The sequence below is a fragment of the Tauraco erythrolophus genome, chromosome 6 (genome assembly GCF_009769465.1).
Source record: "Tauraco erythrolophus isolate bTauEry1 chromosome 6, bTauEry1.pri, whole genome shotgun sequence".
NCBI classification, from domain to species: Eukaryota; Metazoa; Chordata; class Aves; order Musophagiformes; family Musophagidae; genus Tauraco; species Tauraco erythrolophus.
In genome coordinates, this window is record NC_141470.1 from 48,489,029 (window position 1) to 48,516,966 (window position 27,938).

Consider the following 27,938-nt stretch of genomic DNA (forward strand, 5'->3'; position numbering starts at 1 on the left):
CGATTATCAGAGCTGCATGAAAGCTGTTTCCCTGCAATGGGCCGCACTCCTGGGCCTGTGACAAACTACCCAGCTGCTCTGGCTCCCTCCCTCTCACTGCCTTTTCCTTTCATCCCGTTACTCCCTCGCTGCTTTTCTTCCTCTCTGTCATGGTCATCCTCTTTCGCTGCTTCCTTTCCTAGTCCCATTTTGGCCTGATTTTGCCCCCGCCGCACACAGGGAAGGAGGGCAGGGAAATAGCCAAGGCAGAGGCTTGCTTGTTAACAGCAGGAGTTTTAAAGCTGATGTGTAAAATGCAGCACAACAATGTGGGAGACTTCAGGCATGTTTGTGGTTGTTATTTTCTGCCTCTGCGTTTGCGAGTGCTTTCGAGCAGGCAGCACGGTGGGGGAAGCTCACTCTCCTAGCGCGAGTTCCGCTCGCCCGTGAGCGCCCACCTAGGAGAGTGCGTGTGCGTGAGCGCGTGTGTGTGTGTGTGTGCGTGTGTGAAGCTGTCAAGTCTCACGCTCAGCGTATGAGTTGCACATTAGGCTTTCTCTTCACATTCCCCCAGGCCTGTGTTTCGTGCACTTGCAGCTCAACACCCAGTCTGTCCCCTGGCGCGTTCCTGAGTGCGAGACACTCACGCTGTCCTGTGATGTGACACAGCACTGCTTTGCACAGAGGGCAAAAATAGCCACTGAATGGGATGTGTGGGCACTGCTTTGCACACAGGGCAAAAATAGCCACTGAACGGGGGGTGTGTGTGGGTGTGCGTGATGTTCATGCACGTTTGTGGTGGTGTTCCTTTCTGCCGCCTGCTTCAAGGCGGTGGAGTCCCTCACCACAGGATCTTGGGCAGCTGAGGTCTGCAAACACAGGATCTGAACTTCAATGACTCCTGATGCAGAAGCCGGAGGAATTTGGAGCCTCTGTGCAGATAGGTGTCAGGCATTAACAGGAGATGGGTGCGGAGTTATTTTTTGCCATTCATTTACTTACATTTTATTAATGTATCAGGGTAAACTTATCTGAAGTTTATTAAAGAATATTAAGTATAGCTGTGTCTTTGGCAGGAGGCTTTTCTATTGAGAGTAATAAAGGCAGAATAAATCATTGTCACTGAAGGATGTGGTGGCTGGTCTGTTCTTGAGAGGCAAAATGAACCTCAGGAGCTGAAATCCAGACCAGGCACGTAGTCGGTGATGGGTTTTGTCATTTGGTGGCTTCATTTTGGCTAATGTGAGCAAAGCTGGCAAATTTTCTAATTCTTAGTTTGTAAAACCACTGTCACTGTGGGCTTGTTGGCAAGGTAAACATTAAGACCAAGACCTGGCTGAACTGGAGGGATGTAATTTCCCCTTGTGATGTGTCAGAGTGAACTGAGGAGGATGAAGGACTGCCCATGTACTGTCCTCCTCACTGCCAAATAGACATCTGTAGTTTTGATTTTTAACAGACTCTTCTTCCAAGTTCCTGGGATGGTATCTGTAGTTTTCTTCTCATTTTATTTCATTGCACTCACACTAAGAGTCTAACGTACATGGCTGTGGTCCTGACTTTTGTCTTTTGACAAGGGGTTCCCAAATGGTGCATCGTAGCAGTGGATCACAGTGACAAACTGATGCTGCCGTATGGCTAGACATCTTATTCTGTGCAAGGATGTAGCCCTGGACAGAGCCAAAAACTGATGTGCTGTCACTGATCGTGGTGCCTGTGCAAACAAGTGTCAAAGCCTCTTATATTCTTGAGCATCTTGTCCTGGTCTGGTTCAGCCTCTCTAAATCAAGCCAGAGTCCTAATACTTAGCTGACACATTAGATGTTGATGCCCAAAATCAAGAAAGGAAATCTCTGATCTGTTTAAACACTGGACAAACAAAAGGTATGTGTGTGGGTGTGTGCATGTAACAGACTGCAAAAGGGCTTGGCTGATGTTCTGGTCTCTCTGCAGGTGCACCTGCGCTCTGCTGAGCGCCTTCGGGAGCTGTGCTGCGCCAACCGAGGCACCTTCATCAAAGTGGGACAGCACCTGGGAGCGCTTGACTACCTGCTGCCTGAGGAGTACACCCGCACCCTCAAAGTGCTGCACAGCCAGGCCCCGCAGAGCACCAGGCAGGAGATTGAGCAAGTCATCCGCGAGGATCTGGGCAAAGAGGTAGGGGCAGCCATAGCCTATGTTGGCTTCTCAGGCCTCAGCAAGCCCTGAGCAGCTAGAAGAAGGAAGGTCCCTGGTGGTTCTCAGTTGAGAATTTTCCCTGTCCATCGATGGGCATTATTGGCAAGCTTAGAAAAGGAGAAGATAACAGGATTAAGGGTGTGAGGACTGGGTGGAAATGGCAGGGTTCAGAAGAGCAGTGTACCCCAGATGTTACACCAAGACTAACAGGGTTGCTGGAGATCAGGATGGAGGGCTGTCTGCCACACTGAGGGGTGAGAGCTGGAGATATTGATGTTCAGGACAAAGATATATTAGCAGGGCTCTGTGAGGGACGTCCGCTCTCCCCTGGCTGCACCAGACCAATTCCAGCTAGCACTGACAGCCTTTTACTTTCTCGAGCCCCTAATTAACCCCAAAGAAAATAATAACATAAATCACTTTTGATGCTTGCAGTCAGGTAATACAGTAGCCTAGGAGTCTGTGTCACCATTAACCCTCAGCAGCCCACAGCACTGAGATCAGAGGTGAGTGCCTGTGTTCATTAGATATAAGGGAAGTAACCACAGTATTTAGAGAGGACGTTCTGCTACTTTGCATCTTGCCTCTTACAAGAAGAGATTGCCTCACACTCCAGCGCAGGTTGAGGAGAGGAATTTCACGAGCATAGTGAGAGAGAGGCAGGAGGCAACAGTACGCGAAGGCAATGGAAGAGAAGGTGGGTGTGAGGGAGAGGAAGACAGGAGGCTGAAGAATGGGAGCAGTGTGGATGTGTGTTTTGGGTTGTTCTGGGATGTGTGACTGCGTGGTGAGGAGGTATGTGGGTAACATGATGGTATAAGTGAAGTATTTGCACCTAGTGAGTATATTATGGACAGATTTAGATGGGACGGGTCTGCCTGTGTGTAGTTTTTAAGGCCTAGGTATTGTCTAGTCAGAAATGACAGCTAATGTTTCCCTGCAGTTTGATGGCTGGGTTAATGCCAGCCCCTGACCTGCAAGATGCTCGCACTGTCGGCTTCGTGTAGCATGGCTGGTACCAGCTGTGTGTCATAGCTCAGTGGATAGATGGAGCCAGGCAGGCTGGCTGCTCCCTGCGGACCCCTGCGGCTCCATGGGCCTTTATCTGGCAATCTCCCCTCTGCAGAAGCCACGGAGAGCCACCCCAAGGTTAGCCCCCATTAAACGACCACAGCCCTGACTCAGTGCGTGTGGCATCTCTCGGGCTGAGCCAGGTGCTGGGAGGTGGGCCCTCTTTTCTCTCAAGTGCGTGTTCAGTTGCCAGTGATACGCTCTGGTTTCTTTCAGCTTTTTGGGAGCTAGATGAGCCCTCCATGCCTCATCGATTCCCAGTGAGGCAGCTCGAATCCAGCCTCCACAGCAGCCTTCCTTCTTAGCATTCACTTCACCCATGTGGGCAGTGCTGGGTAATATTTAATTTTAAAGAGACAGAGAGAGGGAGGGAAAAAAGGTAGAAATGCGAAGAAAGAGATAGAGAGGAAATGCTAATTAGAGAAGGAGAGTGGTGATAAAAGAGAGAAATTAAGACATTGACATGTATAAAAATAAAGAAGCAGGTGAAACTGGACAATATTAAAAGCAGAGGAAAATGCTCATTTCCATTAGTTATAATGTACCAAATCAAGGTATTTAAAAGCAAAAAGGATTTGGGGAACCTAATGCACTGAAGTTGTCTTTGCTGGAGCCCAGAGGATTTAGTAGATTCATAGATTCATAGATTCATAGATTTCTAGGTTGGAAAAGACCTTAGAGATCATCAAGTCCAACCATCCCTAATCCCCATTAAACCATATCCTCAAGTAGCTCATCCACCCTATTCTTAAACACATCCAGGGATGGGGACTCAACCACCTCCCTGGGCAGCTTATTCCAGTGGCTGACAACCCTTTCAGAGAAGAAATACTTCCTAACATCCAACCTGAATCTCCCCTGACTAAGCTTATGCCCATTTCCCCTTGTTCTATCTCCCATCACTAATGTAAAGAGTCCTTCCCCCACCTCCCCACCATCTTTTCTCAAGTATTTATAGGCCGTAATCAGGTCTCCCCTCAGCCTCCTCTTCTCCAGGCTAAACAGCCCCAACTCCCTCAGCCGCTCCTCATAAGTTTTATTTTCCAGCCCCTTGACCAGTTTAGTTGCCCTTCTTTGGACTCGCTCCAGGAGCTCAATATCTCTCTTAAAGCGAGGGGCCCAAAACTGGACACAATATTCCAGGTGCGGCCTCACCAGTGCCGAGTACAGGGGCAGGATCACTTCCCTGCTCCTGCTGGTCACACTATTCTTGATACATGCCAGTATCCCATTGGCCTTTTTGGCCACCTGGGCACACTGCTGGCTCATATCAAGCCGGTAGTCAACCAACACCCCCAGGTCCTTTTCCGCCAGGCAGCTCTCCAGCCACTCCTCCCCGAGCCTATAGCGATGCTTGGGGTTTTTATACCCCAAGTGAAGGACTCTGCACTTGGCCTTATTAAAGCTCATGCCATTGGCCTCAGCCCAACGATCCAGTCTGTTCAAATCCCTCTGAAGGGCCTCCCTACCTTCGAGCAGATCAACACAGCCTCCCAGCTTGGTGTCGTCCGCAAATTTACTGAGGGTACATTCAATACCCTCATCCAGGTCATTGATAAAGATGTTAAACAGAACTGGACCCAGCACTGAGCCCTGGGGAACCCCACTGGTGACCGGCCTCCAGCCGGATTTAGCCCCATTTACCACCACTCTTTGGGCCCGGCCATCCAGCCAGTTTTTAACCCAAAGGAGGGTGTGCCTATCCAGGCCAGCAGTTACCAGTTTCTCCACCAGAACACTATGAGAAACTGTATCAAAGGCTTTACTGAGGTCCAGGAAAACTACATCCACAGCCCTTCCCTCGTCAACCAGGCGGGTCACCCTGTCATAGAAGGTGATCAGGTTTGATTGGCAAGACCTGCCTTTCATAAACCCATGTTGACTGGGCCTGATCACCCGGTTAACCTGTATGTGCTCATTAATAGCACTCAAGATAACCTGTTCCATGACTTTGCCCGTCACCGAGGTCAGACTGACAGGCCTGTAGTTCCCCGGATCCTCCTTCCGCCCTTTTTTGTAAATGGGGGTAACATCCGCCAGCCTCCAGTCCAGCGGAACTTCCCCAGTGAGCCAAGACTGTCCAAAGATAATGGACAGGGGTTTGGCAATGACATCCGCCAGCTCTCTCAGGACTCTCGGGTGGATACCATCAGGCCCCATAGACTTGTGGGCATCCAGCCGAAGGAGCAGATCCTTGACCCGTTCCTCCTGGATCACAGGAGCTTCCATCTGCTCTCCCTCCCTGCACTCAGACACTGAAGGCCAGCTCACCTGGGAACTGCTGACCTTATTATTAAAGACTGAGGCAAAGAAGGCATTAAGGACCTCAGCCTTGTCCTCATCCCTAGTGACTAACGTACCCCCTGAGTCCAGTAGGGGCTGGAGGTGATCTTTAGCCCTCCTTTTGTTATTAATATATTTATAGAAAGACTTTTTGTTGTCCCTTACGGAGCAGGCTAGTCTAAGTTCCAATTGGGCTTTTGCCTCCCTGATTATTTCCCTACATGCCCTAACTTCCTCCCTGTATTGATTCCTGGATGCCTGCCCATTCTTCCAAGACTTGTAGACATCCCTTTTTCTTTTGAGATGTTCCCAAATCTCCTTTGTTATCCAAGCTGGTTTTCTACCCCGGCGGCTCGACTTCCGGCACACAGGGACAGCTCGCTCCTGTGCCTCCAGAATTTCCTTTTTGAATAGTAACCATCCCTCCTGCGCCCCCTTACCCTTGAGAGCTGTCTCCCATTGGACTTTGTTAACCAGACTTCTAAACAGCTCAAAGTCAGCTCGCCCAAAGTCCAGCTTGGCCGTTTTAGTGTTCCCCCTCCTAACTTCCCCTAGAATTGAGAATTCTATTATCTCGTGGTCACTAAGCCCCAGGCGTCCTCCAACCTTCACATCTCCCACAAGACCTTCTCTGTTCACAAACAGCAGGTCTAGGGGAGCTCCTTCTCTAGTCGGTTCACTAACCAGTTGTGAGAGGAAGTTGTCCTCCACACTCTGCAGGAACCGCCTAGACTGTTTCCTGACTGCCATGTTATACTTCCAACAGACATCAGGCAGGTTAAAGTCACCCATAAGGACAAGGGCTAGTGAGCGCGAGACTTCCCCCAGTTGTTTAAAGAATAGCTCATCAGTCTCACTGTCCTGATAGGGTGGCCTGTAGCAGATACCCACTACAATATCCGCCTTCATAGGCCCCTCTTTGATTTTCACCCACAGACATTCCACTAGGTCATCCCCAACATTTAACTCTAAACAGTTTAGATCTTCCCTTACATACAGGGCAACCCCACCACCCCTTCTACCTCTCCTATCCCTCCTGAAGAGTTTGTAGCCATCCATGGTAGCACTCCAGTTATACGAGTCATCCCACCATGTTTCAGTGATGGCAACTATGTCGTAGTTTCCCCGGATAGCAAGAGCTTCCAGTTCCTCTTGTTTATTGCCCATACTGCGTGCGTTCGTATAGAAGCACGTAAGTTGGGCTTTCGACCCCACGGCACCCCTAGGGGGGGAAGTTTTATTACCTGAGCTGTTATTTTTGGGATTCTCTTTAACCTCTGGGCAACTTGTGTGTTGCTCTTGACTACACATATCACCCCCTAGTATCACTGAGGCAGCAGGCCGAAGGCACCTGCCTACACTCCCTTCATCAGACAATGGAGGGCCGTCCTCGGCTGTTAATCCTCTAAGTCTGATAATACCCCCCACCCCCTTCACATCTAGTTTAAAGCCCTGTTGATGATCCCAGCTAGTTCTGTAGCGAGCAGCCTTTTCCCCCGTGGAGACAAACCCGCCCCGTCCCTAGATAGAAGATCTGGCATTAAGGTCAGCCCGTGGTTAAAGAAGCCTAGGTTGTTTTCCTCACACCACTTTTGTAGCCAATTATTTAAATCCTCGATCTTTGTTTTCCATCCTGTGTCATGTCCTAGAGTCGGTATGATAGAAGAGAATATTACTTGGGCCCCCGATCCCTTCAACATTCTTCCCAAAACCCTGAGATCTTTCTTAATAGTCCGGATGTTTCTTTTCCTAATGTCATCCATACCAACTTGGAAAAGAAGAAGAGGGTAGTAATCAGTGGGCCTGACTATAGATGGGAGTTTTTTTGTTACATCCCTAATTGTTGCCCCAGGAAGGGAGCAGACCTCCCTGTGTAAAGGGTCAGGTCTACAAATCTGGCCCTCCACACCCCTCAAAAGGGAGTCTCCTAAAACAATCACCCGCCTTTCCTTTTTAACTGAGGCTGTCTTGATGATACGTGTGGTCCTAGGGAAGGATACTAGCGTGTGTGTATCATCATCCTCCCTGGGTGTTGGTTCCACTTGCAGAGCTTCAAATCTGTTGTGTAATGGAACCTGGGAGGTAGTTGCAGGAGCAGAGGGGGCAGGCTTGCCGCGCCGGGCAGGGACCTGCTGCCATTGCTCATTCCCACCTGGATTCCTCTTCCTGGCCAGGTGGGGAGAGGTTGGGGGCTCCTCAGTCTGAGAAGCTGTGGTAGCCTGTTGGGTCTGCGGGCGGGAGCACAAAGTACTGGTCCATTGGTCAATCTCCCTCTCGCACTCCCTGATGGCCCTCAGCCTGCTTACCTCCTCTCTGAGCTCTGTCACCAGGCGGAGGAGTTCCTCCACCCTGGCACAGCTCCCACAAGTGAGTTCCCCGGTGGCAACCTGAGCCAATACACTTGGGGAACAAGACCTGCAGCTCTCCTGGGTGGCAGCGTGCACCCAGCGGGGGTCCGTCTGGGAGGCTGCGTCGGTCCTGGCTGGCACCGGGCTGGAGGCAGCCTTCGCTTTATGCCTAGTGACCACCATGTCAGTCAGGGACTTCCGACCGGGCTCGACGCTCTGCCTGCTTCTGGAACAAATTTAATTCCAGTGTAGCTACATCCTGACTACATTTTGAATACAGTATACTTAGCGGAAATATAGATGGCAGAAGGGCAAAGTGGAGTGTCAGAACACAGAGAAGTGCAAACGGGGATCCTGAAACCTTCCCCTTTGCGGCCAACATCACACCTGGGAACTTGCAGACAAATTGAAATAGAAGAGAAAATGAGAGTGAGGGAACCTTCCTCAGAGGGCCTAGGCCTAACCCTGCTGCTCTTGAATTCAGTGGTAGGACTTCCAGTTTCCCCGTCAGGCGTAAGAGCAGGCTTCTCGCATGAATCTCCAGTGTAGACAAGAAGTAATTACGTGCAGTTTGAATCAGAGCCGAACAAATAGGGGAGATAGCAACTGGAAACACAGAGATACCTAGGGAGGAATGTGACAAGCTGACAAATTAGGCAAGAGCTTGCAAAAGGGCATGAAGATCAAAAAAAGTCAGTTTCGTGTATAGAAGCATTGTATCTTCAGTCAATTAGAAACAGTCTGTCTATCGATGTGACCTACTCCTGAAAATCTTATCAGAGGCTTGGATGTTTGAAAAATGGAGTGGTTTTGTGAGAAAACCGGTGTAAATGGAGAGCATGCCGATGGGATTGATCTTTGAGGAAAAGCAGAGAGCTTGTGAGGTGGGATTTGCAGCAGTTCAACATGGCTCTGTTGTTACCATGCAGACTTGCGTGACACCCTGCTGGTGGAGGAACTCCCATTCTAGGCCAGCGTCATGGCCAGAAACTGGGAGCTGCAGCATGTAGCTCTGCTGCATGAGCTAATGGAGTGGTTTAAAGGCAAATGTCATGTGTGCTGATCTGATACAGAAGGAGGAGCATCATATGTGGTGACTAGTCGGTTCCCCTGTCAAGCTCTGGTTTAAGTCTAGGGTGAGTCTGTGTGCCTATCAGGGATCATTGGAATAAAAATAATCAGTAGTGAGTAGATGCTGGCATTCTAATCTCAGCCACCGTGGTTTGGTGAAGTGATGGTGGGAGGTGATCGTTTTCTTGAGTATTGTATGCAAGAGGTTGGGGAGAGGGTGAGATTCTCGGGATAACATCAGTAGGGTTTGTGCAGCAGTTTGTGGGAGGGGCTGCACAAGAAATCTTTACAATGACTTCTGAAAATGGTCACCAGGAAACAGTGGAAATACCACAGGCAGGGCTTGTTCTGGATAGGTTCCTTGGATCAGTTGGGAAAAGCTATGTGCATAGGAATGGGTGATGAGATATGAATGAAAGTCTTTCCTACCTCTATTCTCATCTTCCCTGCTTGAACAAGGTTCGGAAAGTGAAAGGCTGTCAGACGTGGGAAATGAATGCAAAATAAGTATGTTCTCTACCCCACAATTGTAATTTTCTCTGTGAGGCTATTAATGACACAGGGAAAGATGGCTGGTTCAGCGAAGCTCTCTAATTCAAAAAGGTGCATGCAGAACAGAGCCAGGCAACTTCTGGTGAAATGTGGGCACCAGATATTTAGGGAGAAAGAGTGATGAGGGGCTCTGGAAGGTGAATCTTTTGGAGTGGCTGCACTTTAAAAGCACAAAATCGTTGTACTTAGAAATGATGGAAAAAATGTTTTGCCATCACTGGGATTAGAGGCTTTTTCTCCCTCTGGCAGGTCTGTTGGAAGAGACTGGCTTGTGGCTGTGGGATATAGGGATACCGGGGAGGTGATACCAGTTTGGTCCCAGAGCAGAGGTGCAGAACCCAGGGCATCTCTGAGTTTGGCCAGCCAGTTCCACTTTACAGCCCTTTGGTGTCTGTCAGAAAGGCTTTCTGTAGGTCTTTCTGTGTGGGATTTCCATGGACGAGATGCTCAGAGGAGCATATTGTTCATTGCTAAGACTGATCAGACTATTGTGAAGCTCTCCCCTTTCAAAAGTACATCTGCTGCTCTCTGCTCTGATCAGAGCATCCCTCCTCATAGGACTGAGTGGCTGCAGGAATGACTTGACAGGTTTTACAATCCTGCTGTTCCAAATATCCTTGGTGTGTGTAGTGGTTTAACCCCCGCTGACAACTGAGCACCACCCAGCCGCTTACTTACTCCCCTGTGATGGGATGAGGGAGAGAATCGGAAGAGTAACAATGAGAAAACTCATGGATTGAGATAAAGACAGTTTAGTAGGTAACGCAAAAGCCACATATGTGAGCAAAGCAAAACAAGGAATCCATTCACTACTTCCCATCAGCAGGCAGGTGTTCAACCATCTCCAGGAAAGCAGGGCTCCATTGCACGTAATGATTCCTTGGGAAGACAAATGCCATCGCTTCCTACTTCTTCCCCCAGCTTCATATGCTGAGCATGATGTCGTATGGTATGGAATATCCATTTGGTTGGGGTCAGCTGTCTCAGCTATGTCCTCTTCCAGCTTCTTGTGCACCCCCAGTCTACTCGCTGGTGGAGCAATGTGAGAAGCAGAAATGTCCTTGACTCTGTGTACGCACTGCTCAGCAATAATGAAAACATCCCTGTGTTATCAACACTGTTTCCAGCACAAATCCAAATCATACCCCCATACTAGCTACCATGAAGAAAACTAACTCTATCCCAGCCAAACCAGCACAGTATCTTTCTGTTGTCTGGCTCCAGTACTGTCCAGTGCAGTCCCTAGTATGGCTCTGTGAGTCTCGCTTCTCTGCCGCTGTGCAATGATAATGAGTTTAGATACTGTGACATCTCCTGTCTTCACTGTGTACTCCTATCTGTGCCAACACACTCTTTTACCTCTTTCTAGTCCTAAAATCCCTCCTGGTTTGCAGTAACTCATCTGATCTGCACATCCCAGTAGGCCACAGCATAGCTCTAACCACTCAGCACTGCTGTAATCTCTCTCCTGTGTACAGAAAGATGTCACTTTCCAGAGCCCATTGCTCATCAGCTTCCAGCCCATCCTCACTCATTGGCATTTTGTAATCAACTTTCTGACCTTTTCCCCAAGACTCCTTATTCTCCTTCTTGGTGTGTTTGTGCACTCAATACTCTACTTAGAATTTTACTCATGTTAGAGGTAATTTTTCTTGGTGGGAGGCCTCCCTTCCCCACCCATCTCTCACCACTGTCCCTTCAGAAATATCCCAGCTCCTCCACCTGTTCTCCTTTGTGGCAGGTTTCCATCAGGCTGGGACTCTAGTCCCTGCTCCTACGTCTGGTCTGAGGTTGCACGCTTGGGAGTTAGGGCAAGAACAAAGTTAGCATCCCCATGAGGCCAGCATGGTCTCAGGTAGGGTCTTTCCCATGCTAGTGGGGCACCTGTGCTATGTTGGTGCCCAGGTGCTCTATGTCCAGGTTGCATCCGGGGGGGCGAGGGGCTGGCATAGGGCACAGGGCTGGCCTCGCCTACTGTGGGAGTGAGGGTCTCTCATTCCTCCTAGCCCCTTGACTTATCCTCACATCTTTGGTCTCTTGCTAAGAGTTGTTGAAGCTGTTGCAGAGATGAGTGGAAATTGCTGAAGCTGAGCAGTCTCAGATGCTATTAGGTGAGGGATCCCAAGAAATCCTGACCAGCTCTCTGCTTGGACCTCAGTTATCCACATCTGCACACCCACTTACACCATTGCTAGAGAGTTTGCTGCGCTCCAACAAGGCTGAGAGGCAAAACAGGCTCCACAGGGAGAACATACCAGTGATTGAATGTGTTGCTTCCAGTGCTTGCTTTGTTCAAAGCTGGGAGAAAGGTCTAGGAAGAGCACAGGGGTCAAGGCTTGTCTCTACTGAAGCCAAATCATATAAAGGGCTTAAATTGATGGAAGGACAGTCATTTGGAAGGATGTCAGTCCAGCTCTGCTTTGTGGGAGTGCGGGTAATGGAAAGTAGTTTCTAATTACTTGATTAGCCAGCACCTCCAAGGAGACCATCCTTTTCATCCACAGTTAATTGCGGCTTTTACCTGTTGTTTGAGGACTATTTTGCCATTTGCAAGAAGCCTCCTGCAGTCGTACAATAATGGAGCTCGCTGATTGAGCAGGGCAGGATACGTCAGCGAGTTGACTGGTTTGCAAGCAAAACACGTGTGGTAGAGGAACCTCCTGTGCTGTGGTTTGTGAAGCAGGATGCATTTTTACAGATAGTGATGCTTGGGGGACCCAGCCTTCTGTTAAAGAGCTTTGCTCTCCTTGGATTCCTGTCCTTTTACCTGGCACGGCATCAATGCTGTGCAGTAAGAAGCAGATACTCATCTGAGAAGTCATTGTCCCTGCAGCAAAACTGTGGCTAAGAAGGATACTGCCCTTTGTCCCTCTTCCTTGAATTGCTCCCAAGGTTTCTGAAGTGTTTCTAGGTTGGGAACATAAGGTTTATTCATCCACTGTTGAAATGTACCCCTATACACCTGGGAGCATGGCCACTGCAATGATGCACAGCAATGCCACATGGGCATTTGACAGGGAGGGACAAAAATCATATACCCATGTGAACCTGCCATGGGAGAGATTTTAGGATGAGACCGTGGCAAGGTGCTAATCCCCAAAGCAAGACTTCCCTGCCCTCAAACTGTTGGAGTCTGAGAAAAGACAGAGGGAATAGAAGAGACTCCTCTTTTTACTCCTGTTTCTGTATGCGCTCTTGGTACAGCCTGGCAGTCTTTACTGTGCCAGTGAAAGGGAGGACAAACTGATTCCCTTCCTTCTGGAGCTGTTGATTAGCATTTTAAGCTCTGGTGAGGCATATGCTTACTTCTGATTTGCAGAGCTATTGAAGCAGTGCTCAGCCATGTGGGAGAGCAGCTAGGCCTTCAATAGGCTATTGGGTGTTACACGGCATGTCCTACAGCATCCAAGTTGTTCCCGAGGGAATGTGAGCCACTTTCTGTAGCTGGCTCCATATATTGCCCTCGAGAAGGTTCATATACCCTGCTAGATCACAAGGTCTTCATGTCATGATGCCGCAGATTGCGTTATGGCCCCAGGAGGCCTTTTTCCGGGCTGGTAGTGTTGTCTAACCCATTCAGGATGCCAGGACCTGTGCCTGCTTCCTCCCAGCCTTGTGATCCAGTGTTCTGCCTGAAAGCACTGATGTGTGGCACAGTCAGTGCACGGTCACTCTCATGGTGGCTTGGGGCTGTGGGACTGATGCTGAATGGCTCTGCTCAACACCTGGGTCTCCCATAGCTTTGTAACCCTGGCTCTGTCCTTAAGTACCCCACTCCAGCAACACTGTGCCAGAGTGCTCTGTGAAGATGGCCCTCGCGTACATCACTAACAGGCACGGGGAAACTAGATTTAGGTTGGCAAGAGTCTCTTCTGCCTGCTATGGGTGTTGTGTCCATCACAGGAAATCTTCTTTTCCTGCATGACGTTACCCACCCTCCCTTACCCACCAGAGTGGAGGCTGGGCAGTGGTGGCCGTTACTCTGACAGTGTGAGGAGCTGGGAAGTGGGACAGGAGGCTTTGGCCCTTTTCCCACCCCTCTGAGCCTCTCTCAGTAGGCCTGTCAGGGCTTCCAAGCAGCCGCCAATAAAAACCGCATTTGTATTAAAACTATAATGAGGAATAAAAAAACTTCACATTTTTTTCAATAACGCGGTATATAAAAGAGATTTTTATCAATTATGAAAAAGATTTTGGCTATAAAAAGGTAATTTAAAGAGTCTGAGATGGATGGCGAATAGCATTAATGTCACCCAGAACAAATGGGCCCACATTACTCAAGCGCAAGGCAGGAGCGGCTGCCGGTGCAGGTCCGCTGCTGCCGCCGCAGCCTCCGCCGCGCTCTCCCTGCCCTGTCGCTGGGAAGAGGCGCTGGTCGCTGGTGGATCTCAGCGTGGCTGCCTCTACACCGAGCCCTCATGCAGGCAGTAGCTGCCCAGAACTGCTGCTCCACTGCCAAGGGCAGACAGGGAAAACAAACAGGGAGCTTTGTGTGGCTCGGGTGGTCCACCTTGCTTTGTTCCTTGTGTCCATGCTTGTTCTGTTTGCAAGCTCCAGTGTTACTGACCCGTAGTGTCACACCAAGGACAACCCGGTGTCCTTATTGCCAGGGGAGCTTTGGGACGGTGTACTCCCTCCTTCTGTGGGTTTTCTCTCTGCTCACAGCTCCTGGGAGAGGATCTGGCTGAGTCCTGCTCATGGCAGCCTCTTCTTGGGTGCTGTAAGTCCCATTGCCTAAGAGAGGTAAGGTTTTGTGGATAGATTAGAGGATAATCTCCTTTGGCTTCCTTCAAGTTAATAAGATTTACAATACAGGAGGTTGGACAGTGGATTTTCTGAAGGATTTTTTGGAGGGCCTTCTGCAAGGAAGTGAAAGATTTGAGATCAGAAGATGCAATGGGGAATGGCCTGGTAAGGAGTAGTTCTGATCTGCATGCTTCATGACACTTTCTTCTTTAATTTACAAATTCTTTAGGTGCTTGGGGGTTAGCGTGTGACATACCTGCACGGAATTTCTTGGCTCACAGTGTCTTGTGTGCAGATGGTAAGCTCTCTTCAGTACGGTTTTCTCAGAGTTTTGATGACACCTGAAGTGTTGCTCTGATGCAAGTAAATCTTGGCTGGCAACGCACACCACAGCTGTGTCGGGCTGTGTTCGGTGTCCACGTCTTGCAGAGGTGGTGGATGTGCTGCACAGCAGTGCTCTAGCCATCGGCATTTACCACCTCTCAGTGCATGGGAAGTGAAGGGTTACCTTCCAGTTCCAAACAATCACTGGAAATCACTATCTGTAACTGGTATTAATAGTCCTTATGTGGCCTTCTTGCATATAGAATCATAGAATCGTTAGGGCTGGAAGGGACCTTCAAAGGTCATCTAGTCCAACCCCCCTGCAAGGAACAGGGATATCTCCAACTAGATCAGGTTGCTTAGGGCCTCATCCAACCGGGCCTTGAACGTCTCCAGGGATGGAGCATCCACCACCTCTCTGGGCAACCTGTTCCAGTGTTCTACAACTCTCATGGTAAAAAATTTTTTCCTAATATCCAATCTGAATCTACCTCCCTCTATTTAAAACCATTACCCCTTGTCCTATCACAACAGGCTCTCCTGAACAGCCTCTCCCCATCTTTCTTGTAGGCCCCCTTGAGGTACTGGAAGACCGCTATAAGGTCACCCCAGAGCTTCCTCTTCTCCAGGCTGAACAGCCCCAACTCTTTCAGCCTGTCCTCATAGGAAAGGTGCTCCAGCCCTCTTATCATCTTCGTGGCCCTCCTCTGGACCCTCTCCAACTGGTCCATGTCCTTCTTATGTTGGGGACTCCAGAACTGGACGCAATACTCCAAGTGAGGTCTCACGAGGGCAGAGTAGAGGGGGAGAATCACCTCCCTCGACCTGCTGGCCACACTCCTCTTGATGCAGTCCAGGACGCGGTTGGCCTTCTGGGCCGCAAGAGCACATTGCCGGCTCATATTGAGCTTCTCGTCCACCAGTACTCCCAAGTCCGTCTCCTCAGGGCTGCTCACGATCCATTCTCCGCCCAGTCTGTATTTGTGCCTGGGATTGCCACGACCCAGATGTAGGACCTTGCACTTGGCCTGGTTAAACTTCATGAGGTTGGTACGGGCCCACCTCTCCAGCCTGTCGAGGTCCCTCTGGATGGCATCCCTCCCTTCCAGCGTGTCGACGGCACCACACAGCTTGGTGTCATCGGCGAACTTGCTGAGGGTGCACTCCATGCCACTGTCCACGTCACCGACAAAGATGTTGAAGAGGGCCGGGCCCAACACGGACCCCTGAGGGACGCCACTCGTGACTGGTCTCCACTTGGACATCGAGCCGTTGACCACTACTCTCTGAGTGCGGCCATTGAGCCAATTGCTTATCCACTGAGTGGTCCATCCATCAAACCCATGCCTCTCTAGTTTAGAGAGAAGAATGTCGTGCGGGACAGTGTCAAAAGCTTTGCACAAGTCCAGGTAGATGATATCCGTTGGTCGACCCTTGTCCACCGATGCTGTCTCCCCATCGTAAAAGGCCACCAAGTTGGTCAGGCGCGATCTGCCTTTGGTGAAGCCATGTTGGCTGTCACCCACCACCTCCTTGCTCTCCATGTGCCTTAGCATGGTTCCCAGGAGAATCTGCTCCATGACCTTGCCAGGCACAGAGGTGAGGCTGACCGGCCTGTAGTTGCCCGGGTCCTCCTTGTTCCCCTTTTTAAAAATGGGGGTTATGTTCCCTCTCTTCCAGTCATCGGGGACCTCGCCAGACCGCCACGACTTCTCAAATACAATGGCCAGTGGCTTGGCAACTTCATCCGCCAGTATGAAGACTTTCTTTTTTCAAACATGGTGTGTGTCTCATTTGCTCAGCAATCTCTGTGCATTTATGACACAGCAGGGTCCGGGCAGGGGCAGAAACACTGAGCTGCCATGTGGAGGGACTGGATTCTGTTTCAAAGCCTGCTGCTGATACACTGAGAAATTTCTGTCTTGATGCTCTGATCTAGACACTGGCTTTAGTATGCCTGATTTTTCTCTAGGGGAGCAGGGAATCCTGTCATCTGCCTGCCCTCTGGTCTTTTAATATCCTACTTGATTCTGCCAGGTTAGCATCTCCTGTTTTCTTTCAGAATTTTATGTCTGCCCAGTTACTTGGCTCTCGACCCATCGGGAACATGAAAACATGATGTGGTTCGTCTGGTGACTTTTGGCAGTAGGTTATGTAGATGAAACAAATAACATAAGATGAAATAAGGAGTTACAGGGCCCAACCTTGACATATCTGCATTTTCCTAACACACGGACTAGACACATAGCATTTTAATGAGTTTTTTAAATGTACTGTGATCTCATAAGCTCTGTTTTATGGCACTTCTGGGATCTGTCTCAGAGACAGCTCCTGATTCCATGGAAGGACGCTGAGCTATAGAAATCACTTCAACTCTGCCTGCAGGTTTTCCTCCCTGTGAAAAAGCTGCTATGGGTGAGAACATTGGAAATTCTCCTCATGGGAAGCCTCACGCCCGACATGCTTTCCTGTTTTGAGAATTGAAACAAAAATTGGGATGTAAGGGGTCTCAAAAGGTCTTTCCACAGTTAGTGAGCAAAGTGTGTCAGTCTCTAGTAGGCAGGCCAGCCCGAGAGAGAGGAAGTTTTCTCCTGTCCCCTTTGGAAAACAAGTTTGTGGAGATTAAACACATTTTGCACTTATTTTCTGTAAGCTTTGCAGTGCTTTGGGTTTACAGGATGCATGGTTGAGAGCCAAACCTGTGAAGCTGTCTGTGACCACTGAAGCAATAAACTCACATGACCTAGCGCTTGTGCCAGGAGAGCTCAGCTGAAGCAAACCCACGAGTTTCTCCCTTACAAAGCTCACATAACCACTCCGTCTCAAATTGGCAAGTTCTTGGAAGAGGCTGTTCAGCACCAACCCTTCCAAATTTCAAATGATTAGTAGAAAATATACATTAGTTGGCTTATTTCAGATAATGAATGAAACTGAAGCGGTATCAGTTGTGAATGGAGAACAAAACTGATTTTGCCAAACACCTTATTGGATGTAACTGATTGGTTCAGGTCTATTAACTGTTATTCCCATTTGTCAAGAAAGGCTAGAAGGAGGCTAGAGCAATTAAAATTACCAGGGCTTGTTAAGAGTGGTTGTACTAAAGAAGTCTCTCCATGTGACTTTTGCTGCCTTGTCCTTTGTGAACTGCTAGTGTCTTTGCCCTGGTTGCCAAGAAAACCTCTAAGCCCATGCCTCCTGTCCCAGGCTGTCTTTTGTTCTTTGGACCATAACCTAACCTCTTCCTCTTCTTTTATGTTTTTGTTTGAAAGAGCTGTGAGACTAGTTCTTAATGGGATATCCTGTCAAAGGCCTTTGCCAATCCCTTGCTATCATCAGGACCAGCTCAGGAATTGCAGGTTGGCTGCTCCAAGCTAAACATTTGAGACACTGGATAGTTCTCAGTGAGTGGGTGTGGAGGAAGGGAAGGGTATGGACTGTACTGGTTCTGTGGGCCTTATCTCTCTGTTGAGTACACAACCATAGCATACTGATGACTGTGTTGGGTTGAGCATCTCCAGTGACTTAGTGTCCTGTACCTGGTGAAGGAGGAGGTGCATCCTGACCAGTAGCAGGCTCTGGGTTACTCTTTCCTGGCTTTGCCTTCCATGAGGCATGTCTTGCATGTATCTCAGTCCTCGGCCCTTCTTTGGTGGAGTGTCTCTCTGGGTTATGATGAGGTGTTTTTTGAGATGAGTGCACCTGCTTACATTAGCTAGAGTCCACCAAACTGCTTTACCTCATCCACAGGAGCCCAATAATTTTGAACTATAGGAAACAGAGCTAGATATCAGGCAGTGTTTAGAGGCTCCCTGTCCTGTTCCTGTTCCAGAGGGTGACTCTGTTACTTCCATCTGGTTTTGAGCTGCATTAGCCCTAGGGAGGGAAGTAGGGCAATTGGATTCTGGCTCTAGATTAGTGAGTTGCTGGATTGCTCAGAAATGCATGTGAATTAATAAAAAATAACCCCCTACCTTTGTCTCCTTAGCCCACTTTTCTCCTTGTAACAACCTCTGGCAGTACACTGTGGGGGTGCCAGAGGAGAGCTTACGTTCAAGGTGGAAGACAAACGAGCTGTTTCCCACCTCACCCCAGACTGGCAGCCCTTCCCTTTGCAACGCTTGTCACCCTGCAGTGGCAGCAGCAATGCTAGGCCTGTAAGTGTAGTTGATTTATGTTAACTGTTGAAACGATAATGTTTAATCTGTAAAGTGCTAATCTATTTTTTATGTTGATTATGAATAGGCCAGCTGTGCCTGCTTTCCTATTCATAGAGTTTAGTGAACAAGCCCATTTCACAGGCTGGATTTGGAGGGTGATTTACATGAGAGCAGACACTGCTTAAATCAGCTGAGCTACACCACTGAACCAAGGACCTGGCAGCCCAACAAGAAGATCTGCAGTCAAGGGAAAAAACATGGGAGGAAGAGGAGGAAGAGACAGATAATAAATAAACTGTAGAAGGAGCAGATGGATCAGAGCAGAGACAGGAAAAGTAGGGGAAATATGGGCAGAAGAAGAAAGGAGAAGTTGATATTCAGAGAAAAGATGGACAAGAAGAAAGCACGAAATGTGGCTGACTTAGCATAGGACTTTCCTCTCTGGATCAGTGCAGAGAGCTCTGGGTAATGACTGGTCATTAGGAGATGCACAGAATCCCTTCCCCAGCATGGTGCCAGTGATGCTGTTGGCAGAGTCGGTTCTGGATTTAGTTTGCTGTGCAGTTGTCTCCCTTGAATGACTTTTCTGGGTCTCTTTATGTTTTTTCTGAGAGTAGCCTGCAAAGGATACAAACTCCAGAGTCACATCCAGATCTCTTTGTAAGTTATTCTACCTCGACTTCTCTTCAGTCCCTTCACCTTGTTCTCTGTGATGTGGACTGCTGTACGGCTGTGCTTCTTGCATTGACTGGCCTGCCAGGTGTGCTGGTGTTTCAGTATCCCATCATGGCACAGTCAGCACCAGTAACTGGTTTATGAGCTTTACATCTTCAGCAGGGATTTACTACCTTCGTAGTGTCTTTCTTCTGATGTCGTGACCTCATTATATTTCTTTCTTGATATGAATTTGATTTGGGCAGAAGCTGCCCACATCTGCCAGGCTACATGTACTTCCATGTCCACCTCAGATCCTATTTCCCTGTCCTATTACTCTGGAACAGTGCTGTGCTTCAATAAAACTTTACCACACTTGCATCGATGTAATTATGACCAAAGCCTGAGGACAGGACATAGCTGGGTGGAATCTGGCTGGGACTGGGCTTTACCCTCTGCGTTTTTTCATGGTACCGTGCCTCTATCCACCCTAGAGACAGGTTGCTGGATTGTGCAATGCTGCTTCTGTCATTCTTGCTCTTTGTCCCAGGCCTAGAAGCACTTTTCCCTCATCCCTTTCTGAGGAGACACATAAAAGCATTCCATATAGTACTTAATGGAGTATGTCCTTCTCTCTCTGTTATAGGAGCCGGAGTAGAAGGGTCTGTCAGTGTAGCATTTACTCTCACGTGTGCAGTGCTGTCCTGCCAGATGTGTACCCTGCAACGCAGCCTTCCATTCCTCTTGCATGCTCTACCTCTGCACACACACAAACACCTGTCCTTACCCTGTTCTTCACTTGCCTCTCTGCAGATGGAGGATTTTGCCTACCAATCCCCACACAAGCTATGCACACAAATGCACTGCCCCATGCCTCCTCCTTAACTCTCTGTGCAAGCCTTGGCACAGCTTTGCTTGCTGATCAGATGTTTGTAGCCCACCTCTTCCGAATATATACCCCCAGACATCCCCTCACTGCTCTCTGTATAGTCACACAAACCTGCCCATGGACATTTCTTCCCCACCACTCCTCCCCCTTCTCTCATACGCTTCTCAAAGCCCCCAGGCTTTCAAAGCTGAATCAGAGGCGTTTGAGATGAGGCACAGGTGATGTGTGTTCCCGAAGGTCCCTATATATCCTCAGGCTCTGGCAGCTGGTTATTTCTCACAGGACTGCTGCTGTTGTGTAGGCTTACTGCTGACAGGGCCCTTGGGGCATCTCTGCAGTCCTCAGCAGAGCCTTCTCTGCCTGGCTGTGACTAACATGGAACCTGTTTGTTGTGGATCTGTTGACCCTTTCCTACTCAGGTTTCAGCCAGAGCATGGCAAGGTTGTGTTTATGCCTGGAGACAGAATGGCCTTGGAAATTCATTTACTTGTGGGTACTTTCTTATATCTTACCTTCTTGCTTAATTTGCCAGCTGGCCCCACATCTCTGGCATTTTGGGGGAGGTTTCGTCTTGATAGTTCTCAATGTAAAAAACTTCGTTCTTCTATCAATCATGAGAACAACCTCCCCAGGGACATGGTATAGTCCCCATCACTGGAGGTTTTCAAAATGTGATAATCTCATCTAGGCTCCCTTTCCCACGAAAAGTTGGACCAGATGATCTGCTGAGGTCCCTTCCAACCTGGGCTGTTCTATGATTTGCTGATTCTTTCCAAATGTGCTGTCTTTGCAGCAGGGTGTTGGTATCTGTAGGGGCGATACGTCGTTTGGGAATACGTCTGCAGGGATTCGATCGAGGGGTTCTGGGTATGTTGGGGACCCCCAAGTGCCTTACTACATGTGTGGCTCAAGAGAAATGAGATCTTTGGGAGGGACACGGGGGAGAACAGTTGGATTGTTCTCACCTGTCACTTGTGAGCATTAGTACTCAATCTCTAGTACTAGATTCAGATCTGGCCTGGAAATGAGATCTGGAGGGAGTTCACTGTTGATGACAAGGCCAAGGCTGCAGGCATGCTTGACAAAGTTGGTGACATTGTCCAGTGTGATGAGAAAGGACACAGGAGGGATGGTTTGAGCAAGAAGATTGGGAACCGTGCTTTAGCTTTGTTGAATGTGAACAGAGAGGTGACTATCTGAAAGGACATGTTTGAGAGACAGATTGAGATTGTGGTTTGGCTAGAAGCAAGCTGATCTAGAATACAGAGGGTAGAACTATGAGTCACCAGAAAGGACATGGGAATTTTACGTGAGCTCTTAGCCAGATGCAGTGCTGGGGGTAGAGGTTGTGAGCAGAGCGTTGTGGAACATCTCCAGAAAGCTGGGAAACGGATAAGGAAGCTGCTCAGACATGATAACAGAGCTGTTTGTTAGAAGAGCAGAAGGCTGAGGAAACTACTCCCTTCCTTAGGAACTACAGGAATGTTCCTGCTATGTTAGCACTTTCAGCTCTATTGCTTGGGAGCTGAAGAGCTGCAGAGAACACAGTTAAGTCTCAAAAGATCTCAGTAGAAAAGGGCCGCTACTGGTCCTCCTGAACCATGGAATAAGAATCCCTTTGGACAGATGGGATGCAGAAGGAAGTTTATTGGCAGTAGAGAGTTGTCTTCTGCCCTGATGTCCCTACACACCGGTATAACAAGTAAGAGCCTCCTTTATTAGCAGGAGGAGAAAGAGAGAGGAGAAGTGCTTTCAATTAAAACACAAAAAATGGGTGGGAGTGGAGAAGTTGTGTGCTCTTGAAGGACTGTGATTCCAATCTGTCTGAACGATTGACAAGTGTGACTCCATCCTCACAGGTAGAAGAGATGCAGGTGAACTAATATTTCTCCAAAAAGACAGAAAGAAAAGAGTGGATTTAATGAGCATTGTTCCAGTGGGAGACAACTCAAGGTGAAAGAACAAATTAAGATAAAGGGAAGCATTTGTATGGGCAAGGGGAGGGCAAGGAACACGGGGAAGGTTGGATCATCATAGAATCATAGAATCATAGAATGGTTAGGGCTGGAAGGGACCTTCAAAGGTCATCTAGTCCAACCCCCCGGCAAGGAACACGGGGAAGGTTGGATCATCATAGAATCATAGAATCATAGAATGGTTAGGGCTGGAAGGGACCTTCAAAGGTCATCTAGTCCAACCCCCCTGCAAGGAACAGGGATATCTCCAACTAGATCAGGTTGCTCAGGGCCTTGTCCAACCTGGCCTTGAACGTCTCCAGGGATGGAGCATCCACCACCTCTCTGGGCAACCTGTTCCAGTGTTCTACAACTCTCATAGTAAAAAATTTTTTCCTAATATCCAACCTGAACCTACCTCCCTCTATTTTAAAACCATTACCCCTTGTCCTATCATAACTGGCCCTCCTGAACAGCCTCTCCCCATCTTTCCTGTAGGCCCCCTTGAGGTACTGGAAGACCGCTATAAGGTCACCCCGGAGCCTCCTCTTCTCCAGGCTGAAGAGCCCCAACTCTTTCAGCCTGTCCTCATAGGAAGGGTGCTCCAGCCCTCTTATCATCTTCGTGGCCTGGCCCTCCTCTGGACCCTCTCCAACTGGTCCATGTCCTTCTTATGTTGGGGACTCCAGAACTGGACGCAGTACTCCAAGTGAGGTCTCACGAGGGCAGAGTAGAGGGGAAGAATCACCTCCCTCGACCTGCTGGCCACGCTCCTCTTGATGCAGCCCAGGACGCGGTTGGCCTATCATCTGCCCCATAGCCTGCACTATTGGAGAGAATAAGTAGCTCACAAGTCATTACTTTCTTTTTCAGCACGATGGAATGAAAGGAAGTGAACAGAAATATATACGTATATACATGCCTCAGCTTTACTCTGCTTTGGTCTGTGCGTTTTGCATAGACTGTAAGATGCTTATATTGTGCAAAATAGAGTGCACAGTGACACGATTTAGTGTGGACTTTGAGAGATTGTTTTCCACCTTCTCTCTTCACACAGGCATAGTTGCTGGTGGACTCTGGCTTGACTCTCTGGAACAGGAAACACTGGCTGCTGTTGGAGGCCAGTCACAGACAGACTGGGTTGTGGAAGTGGTTTAGGATAGCGGGAGGATGACTAGCTGCACAGGATTTTATTCTGAGGTGAAAAAAAGTGGGATGCTGAACAAGCCAGGTCATTGTGTTCATTAACTGCATTTGGAAAGAGGAAACGAGCATTTTCCCAATGGCCACATTGGAGTTAGAGGGGGTGGTGTTTTGTTATTACTCAGGGGGATCCTGAGGAAATAATTGGCTTCAGTGATGCAAGGTTCTTCACCTTCCAGCTTCTCTATAGGGAAGTCAGCTGGACTTGCAGCTTAAAATTATGATGCAGCTTCCAACAGCAAAATCTTTCCTTTGATAATGAACATTTTGGAACAAAAGAGCTTCTTGGAATTTAATTCTGTGGTGATGCTAGTGAAAAACATGTACAACTCCAGCTGTTGAAAGCGTTGACTCTCAGGGTGCTGAGCTAGCCTGGTAATCTTAGCATCCTGTGTCTCTGGAAGGTAGTAGGACACCCAATAGCTCAACGGATGAAAAACACTTATCTCCTTGTGCCAGTCAGGAGGATGTTCTGAGCCAGTTAGGTTCCAGTCTGGCCATGACAATCCCTGCTTTTATTGGACTGAATATTATTTGTTTGTTGGAGCCATGGGTAAGCTGCTCACCTTTCAGAGAGTTGGGAGATGAGGTCCACCTCACAGGTAGCATCTCAGGAGGTGTACATCAGCTCTGTCTGCTCCATGCTGTTACTGCCTGTTGTAGCTGTCACTACTGAGATTGGTTTCGATCCAGGGTGAGTGATATTCTCAGACAGTTCTGCCTTGTATGACTTTACTCAGGAAAATAAATGAAGCTACCGTGTGTGTCTGAGCACAGACTATTAAGCAGGAGTTGTCAGGGATGGAATAAAAGGTGCTTTTCCTCAAAGCATGGTTCTGTAACAATTAAAGGTACTATGGCAAGTAGACTGATACTGTTGCTGTATATCTCAGTGGATGGATAAGATAAAAGCAAGGGTGGCTTCATGTAGATTTTCCCACTGCTTTACTAGCCGGAGGAGATTACAGAAAGAGGATGGTAGGTGAGCAGAACAAGGAATAGCCAGGATCCTAGGTATCAAGCAGTGAATGAGGGAGCCAACTTTGGTCTCTAGATGATGAGATCAAGGACTCATCTTTTAGCAGAGTTCATTTTCTGTAGCATTCATGGCTTTGTGACTGCGAAATGGTGTTGGTAGGATCCCAGAGAAGATTCTCAGTGGTATAGCTGGTGGTGGTCTGCAGAGTAACAAAGTGGTACCAAGTAGAAGTAACAGGAAAAGATGAACTTCATACCCCAGCTGGGTCACAGCCCTTTCCCAGAAGAAAGGCTGATGGTTGATGGACAGCCCTGGTTTTGTGCTATTGCGGTGCAATGTTAGCCGTGATGAACTGTTAGCAGTGATCAGCATGCCAGGAACAAATGTATACCATTGGCAGATGAAGTTACATGTCTGTACTGCGTGTGCAATAACTGCTGTATAGGTAAAATACAGATAGGTTTTTAAAAAGAGAAATTAGATAAGGGCAGATTTATAGCTGATGGGACAGCCCTAATTCTGCTTATCCATGCATGAACTCTGTGACATGGTGTGGCTCAGCATCACACAGGATATCAGGGAGAGCCAGTGGCTCTTCCATATTCCAGGCAGGCACCTTAACTCACATCTCCCCTTGAAATGGACCACTTTGCTTTGCCGTCCTGTGCACTGAAAGATGCAGGGATTTTGTGTAATAATAAGCTATATGTGGTTGTTTCAGTGCATCAGAATCCACACATACTTCTTACCTGTATTCATTTGGGTGCAGCGTATACCTCTATATACGTGCGTGCACACTTACTGTGTGTATGTAATATGAACACGAGGGAATCCATTCGGAAGAAAACCACTAGTCAGTATATATCTACAATATTATTAAAAATATTGAGTTAATAAATACATGTTCTTGACAGTTGCATTTAGGAACCATCAATTAGGCTTGGCATTCATTAGGTGGGGAGAAGTCCAATCAGATTTCACTGACTCAACAAAGCCGCCTATAAATTGTGGGCTGTTTGTTCTGACGTTTGATGAATTATTCTTCATAATCCACTGTCTGCTGCGATAAATCTAATCTTTCAGTTTTTGCTGTCTTAATAATTCTTGGAGCAACACTGTGACATTTTGTTTTTGTAGAGGGGATAGAAAGGCTGGGACAATGGAAAAAACCCTCATTTGCTCTCTGGGAAGTAAATTGCTCTACTCCAAGGTAGCATTTTCTCATGCCAAGAGCTCCGGTCTTGCAGTCTTGCGGGGATCAGTAGTCCTTGGTGCCATGGACGTGTATGTTTTTGAAAAGATGACCATCCCAGAATGAGGTTCACGTCCCTTGAACCTATTCCAGAAAAGGCGTTCAGACTTTTGAAAGCAATAGGGTCCTAGTGTCAATAAAGTGAATTCCAAAAGTTCTGGGACCCCCAAGCCTTAGAAACTTTGTATCAGACGTAGAACTGGGTAACTCTTCAGCTATTCTACCACATGAAATAGAGGGGATGTTGTACCAAGCAGTATTAAGATGGTAGCTGCAGCCCCCAGAACTTCCCTGGCAAACCTGCTCTCTTCCCAGAGCGGTATTGTGTTGGTCTGTTTTCCAGCAAGCTCACGAATCCCATTATCACAGTGCCCAGCACTGCGTCAGATGGAAGGCTGCAGACAGCATGATCTCTGTGTAAATCTCAGAAAGCTCCTGCAGACTGAGCTCACCTTAGCGAATTTGCTGTCCATGGAGACATGGATTAAGAGGGGACTGTTCAGTGCTGTCTCTATCAAGAATGGCAAAACCAGATGGATCGAGTTACCTCATCAAGGGAATTCCAGCTTGGGGAATCACAGCACAAGGAGGTGTGCAAAATTTACCTGCCTTAATCACTTTCTTGCTGTCAGCTTCCACCACGGACCTGTATCCCAACTGTATGATCTGCTTTGTCTTGAATGGATTTATACCATCTTCCCCATGTGCATCTCCCTGTGCAGCTTCGTGGCATCAAAACGTGGGAGACTGCAAGGTGCGCCTGGCCTTTACAACACAATACTGTTGTTAATGGAGCTCTGTTGTATCGTGTGATGAGTATCCTGGAGGCAAGAAGTTCAAGTTAGTCCTGTGTTGCCTAGTCAGCCCCTTCTGAAATAGCAGGACATCTCATAGATTGCTATCTCCAAATACAAAATGTAAGACTCAGGAGCAATTACAGTATGCTGTGATCAGAAGAGGAGATCTGCTGTGAAATAGTGGTTGAGGTTTTGAGTGTTTCAGTTAGCATTGCTTTTTGGTGATAAGAGAATAGCATCATCACTGTTGGGCCCCTTTTGTGAAATATTTTGAGTGGCTGTGATTGGTGAAGCTATGGAGCACAGCAAAGTGTCTGGAGATGGCCTCCGTCTGAGATGGTGGTCTCAGCTCCTGCTGCATGTTCCCCAGCTGTGCCGGACTCTGGCAGAGTCCCCTGACATGGGCATGTTTACATGCAGTTCTGGCATATTTACCCTGCTTTTGGTAACAGAAGCAACTTTATTGTCTAAAAGTTACATGACAGACCTTTCATGAAGACACACTGTTAACCAGAGCTCAGGGTTTACCCTGGAGGCTGGGCCACTTCCAGCTGTGGTTCCTCCATACCCTTTGCACTCTCAGAAAGTTACAGGGTCTATCAGTAACTTTCTAGGCTGTCAAACAGCAACTGAGTCCCAGGCTAGCAGCACGTGAAACAATTCCTCTATTGTCCATCCTGCTGTCATTGAGAGTAGTTAGTCTGGTGGGAAGAGATTCTGAAGAACCTAAGGATTACTGTACAGATCAGACCGAAAGCTGAAGCCCACCACCCTGCCTCCAACTATAGCCAGTGTTGGCTAAGAGACAAAGGCTATAAAAGCATGGCAGGCATACAGTTAAGCTTTTACCTGATATGATCTTCCAGTTTCCGGTAATCTGAAGGTTAGAGATTTCCTGGGCCAGAGATTGTATCTTGGTGTTTAATAACTTGTGATGGATTTTCTTCATTGACTTACCTACCCACCTGGACTTCTGGTATTCATAACATCCTGTGGCAATGAGTTCAACAGCTTAATTGGTGTGGGGAAAATACTTATTTTTGCTTGTTTTAATCCTACCGTCTGACAATCTGGGGTGCTAATTGACAATTTGCTGCTCTTTGCTTCTTCAGTGGAGTAAACAAGCATTCTCAATCCTGTTCTCTGTGGCAGAAGTGATTTTATAGAGTTCTATGACATTCTCTCCCCATTGTCTCTCTTTCCAGGCTGAAGTGTCCTTTGAACTCCTGGGAAATATTTGAAGGCAGTTTTGAAATGCTTTGGTGAAGGACTCTCTTCCCCTGGGAAATGCTGAGCATTTGAAAATCTCTTCACTGACACTACCTGTCCTGGACAGGTTCAGATCTAGCAAAGTTGAGGAAAGGTTCTTTTTAAGTGGTTGTGGAAAACCAGAATTTTCAAAACTGGCCTGAACTATGCTGGAAGCCACCTGGATGGGACTTGTAATGCAATATATTCTTGCTTAGACCCCATAATCGCCTCATTGTGGCTGTACCATAT

The 27,938-nt window shown here is 48.1% G+C and overlaps 1 protein-coding gene across 1 annotated transcript in view; it reads left to right on the plus strand.

Moving 5' to 3' along the window:
- The window catches only part of ADCK1 (aarF domain containing kinase 1), a 91,292-nt gene that overhangs the window by 33,266 nt on the left and 30,088 nt on the right, over window positions 1-27,938 (plus strand). Inside the window, exon 4 of the mRNA XM_086614173.1 lies at window positions 1,933-2,136. Coding sequence (XP_086470299.1) covers window positions 1,933-2,136 — 204 coding nt within the window. The remainder of the gene's footprint in view (window positions 1-1,932; window positions 2,137-27,938) is intronic.